Genomic DNA, 3,143 nt, shown 5'->3' on the forward strand with positions numbered 1-3,143 from the left:
AGAGAGAGAGAGAGAGAGAGAGAGAGAGAGAGAGAGAGAGAGAGAGAGATTCAGACAGTAGAAAATGCTAAGAATATTAAATCATTGTGGGGTTTTTTGCAATTTATAGTTTTATTGTGTTTGGTATAATTTGATATTTTGAACACAGTCTTACTTTTAGGATCAAAACTTGTAGCATAATAAGCTAGTTGTGACATTTTTGGCTAATTAGGCTCATCAACCAAATGATCATCTTATTACAGCCCATACGGACGCAGACCGTCTGAGGATATTATTTCTTTTATAAAAACTGAAGTACATCTTGCGATTCCTAATGTGGTAAGTATTATTGACTACAATGATATCTTGATAATACACTTAAGAATTACTGTATTAAAACTGAACTTTCATTTAGAAGAAGGTCTTGGTCCTATTGTATTTTTTGTTGTTGTTGTTTGTTTTTTACTTTCTCCTTAATCCTCAACAAAAAATGTTGTTGTTGTTATTATTATTACTAACTATTTTGGTACTGGGGATCATATCTGGGACTTTGACCTTGTCAAAGGCACTGACTGAGCTATCTACCCAGCCTCCAAGTGTTATTTTTTTCTGTTATTAAAAACCTGTTCCCGCATAGCACATGATATGTTGAAGGCTGGTGTTAAGTATCAGTATCTGTTCTTCTATTGGCAGTCAAGAGCCCTACAAATCGCCTTGGTTTTTTTCCACTTCAAATGTAAGGTTGTTTAAATAAAGTCCTTAGAAAAGTCCAACGCCCTACCTACATTCACCACCAGAAGGCGGTCTACTAACAATAGCAGAATAGAGAGAGAGAAAGCCTGTGTTGTGTGCTGAGCCTGCGACCCCGCGGGCACTTTTTTCCACAACTGTCCCAGCTACTTGGTGGTGGGATACCAGGTCCCAGGCGGGGACAACTTGTGACCCACCTGACACCACATTCGCATGTTCTGACTTCTGGAAAGAGCGTCTGAGCTTACTTAACACATTTTGAAGCAATGAGGTCCAATTCTTCGCGGTAGAGCTTCTTCAGTTGTTTTCCGCCGTAGGCATCCAACAGGCAATTTTTTTTTTTTTTCTTGCACCTAGCCACGCTCACAGGGCGGCAAGGACCAGGGTTCACTTTGGGGCCCGCAGGAATGGACAGAATGGGCAAAGCTCCGCGTGCGGAAGCTCTGGAGCAGCCCACCTTCTGCACGCAACTCTTTCCCCCCTGGCGGCTTGAGACTTGGGAGGTGGGAACGTGTCCTATGCTCTGGCGGTATTATGCACGGCTTCTCCTTCCCATAGGTGATGGTCCCCAGCCTGGATGACATCCAGCAAGCCATTAACCGCATGATCCAGCTGACTTTGGAGGTCAGCCGAGGAGTGGCTCACTGGGGGCAGCAGCAAGCCCACCACGCCAAGGCTGTGGTGAACAGTCCCACCATAACTGACCTGACGCACGGGACTACCGGAAGACAGACCAAGAAGGAGGAAAGTAAGGACGCGGGAGCAAATCCCAGAGGGGCAGAGCCTTGGGGACAGAGAAAGGAGCGCATGGCCTGTTTGGTGCTTCCCAGGTTTGACTGCGTATGGGTTTTTTGGTAAAGTACATGTTTAGCTGTTAAATTTTGCATTTAGGCTGGGGAGGTAGCTCAGCAGTCCGAGAGGCTGCCTGGCAAGCGCAAGGACCCGAGTTCAGTCTCTGGTGCCACATGCTGCCGTGCTGGCCACCAAACGTGGTGTGGTGGTGTACCCCTGTCATCCCAGCACTGGGGAGCCTGACAGAAGGACCACTATGAGTCTGAGCTGCATAACAAAACCCTGCAACCACTAAAAAAAAAAAAAAAAAAAAAAAATACAAAGTACGAAAGAAAGAAACGGAAAAAAAAAAAAAAAAAAAAAAAAAAAATTGCATTTAAAATGACTATTCTTCATCTTTCATCTAAAATACAACATGTAGATGTTTCTTTTTAGTATTTGGTCACAGATGAATGATAATCATTTTATTTATCTATCTATGTATTTATCTATCTATCTGTCTATGTATTTATCTATTTAGTTATTTTGGTACTGAGGATCAAACTCAGGACCTTCCCAGGCAGGTACTTATGCCACTGAGTTATCTTCTTAGCCCCAGATTTTTTTATTATTATTGTTGTTCTATTATAGTCATCTTAAAAATTGGTTTTATTTATTTATTTATTTTTGGTTACATTTATTTTAAAGTTCATCTTAACAGTTAAACCTCTACTAGGTATACTTTTTTTTTTGGCCAACTCAGCCTACCCTGTGCTGAGCCAGCCCTGCCCTCAGAGTGGGCTGAGATAGCCAGAAAAAAGCTTGCCTAAGCAGGAGCTTTAGACCACTGAGCTATCTCGCCAGCCCCTGTACTTTCAGTATTGTATTTTGTTTGGTAAACTGCATGTGAATTTTCATAGCCACGTTATTGGTAATAATAGTGCCACTTTTTTTTCTGAATTTTTTAAAGGAAAGGTCTACAGGATGTCCAGGGTCTCACTACTAGATCAGACTCGTAGTGATTCTCCTGTTTACAGCCTCCCAAGAGCTGGGATTACAGGCGGCACTACCACACCCAGTCTCAGTTGCCCTCTCCGCATGCCCCGGGGCCTGGGCCAGCTTGGCAGGCCCGGGGATCGAACCTCCTGCCCCTGCACCTGCTTGCACGCGAATAGCACCAAATTTCTAATAAATGTCTGGAAAGTGGTGTGTAAATGAAACATGGTATACCCATATAGTAGAATTCTTCCCACAATAAAAATGATTGGAAAAAAATGACTGGGCTACTAAGGCTCAGGCATGTCACGTGCGTTAGTTTATTAATTAAATTAAGAAAAACACCTTGTATTTTCCTTCTTAATTTTATTTAAATATAAGACAGTAAGGGCAGATAGCTCAGCAGACTAAAATGCCAGGGACTGGGGGTTTGATCCCCAGCGAGCTACCCTGGCCCTGCCCTTGGGGCATACTGAGCCATGGCTGAGACTGGCTGTGGTGGCACGAGCCTGTAATCCCAATGCTTGGGAGACTAAAAACAGGAAGCTCATGCCCATCACCTGAGGAATGGTTGAGAAAGATGTGGTATTTTTACACAATGGAGTATTATTCAGCTATTAAGAATGATAAACTGCAAGCCTTTATAT

At 43.1% G+C, this 3,143-nt stretch overlaps 1 protein-coding gene across 1 annotated transcript in view; it reads left to right on the top strand.

The window, feature by feature from the left end:
* Positions 1 to 3,143, top strand: part of Dnah8 (dynein axonemal heavy chain 8) — a 313,541-nt gene that overhangs the window by 86,137 nt on the left and 224,261 nt on the right. Inside the window, exons 24-25 of the mRNA XM_004624185.2 lie at positions 243 to 318; positions 1,288 to 1,477. Of these exons, the coding sequence (XP_004624242.1) occupies positions 243 to 318; positions 1,288 to 1,477 (266 nt within the window). The remainder of the gene's footprint in view (positions 1 to 242; positions 319 to 1,287; positions 1,478 to 3,143) is intronic.

This window comes from Octodon degus, unplaced genomic scaffold (assembly GCF_000260255.1).
Source record: "Octodon degus isolate 3935 unplaced genomic scaffold, OctDeg1.0 scaffold00005, whole genome shotgun sequence".
NCBI lineage: Eukaryota > Metazoa > Chordata > Mammalia > Rodentia > Octodontidae > Octodon > Octodon degus.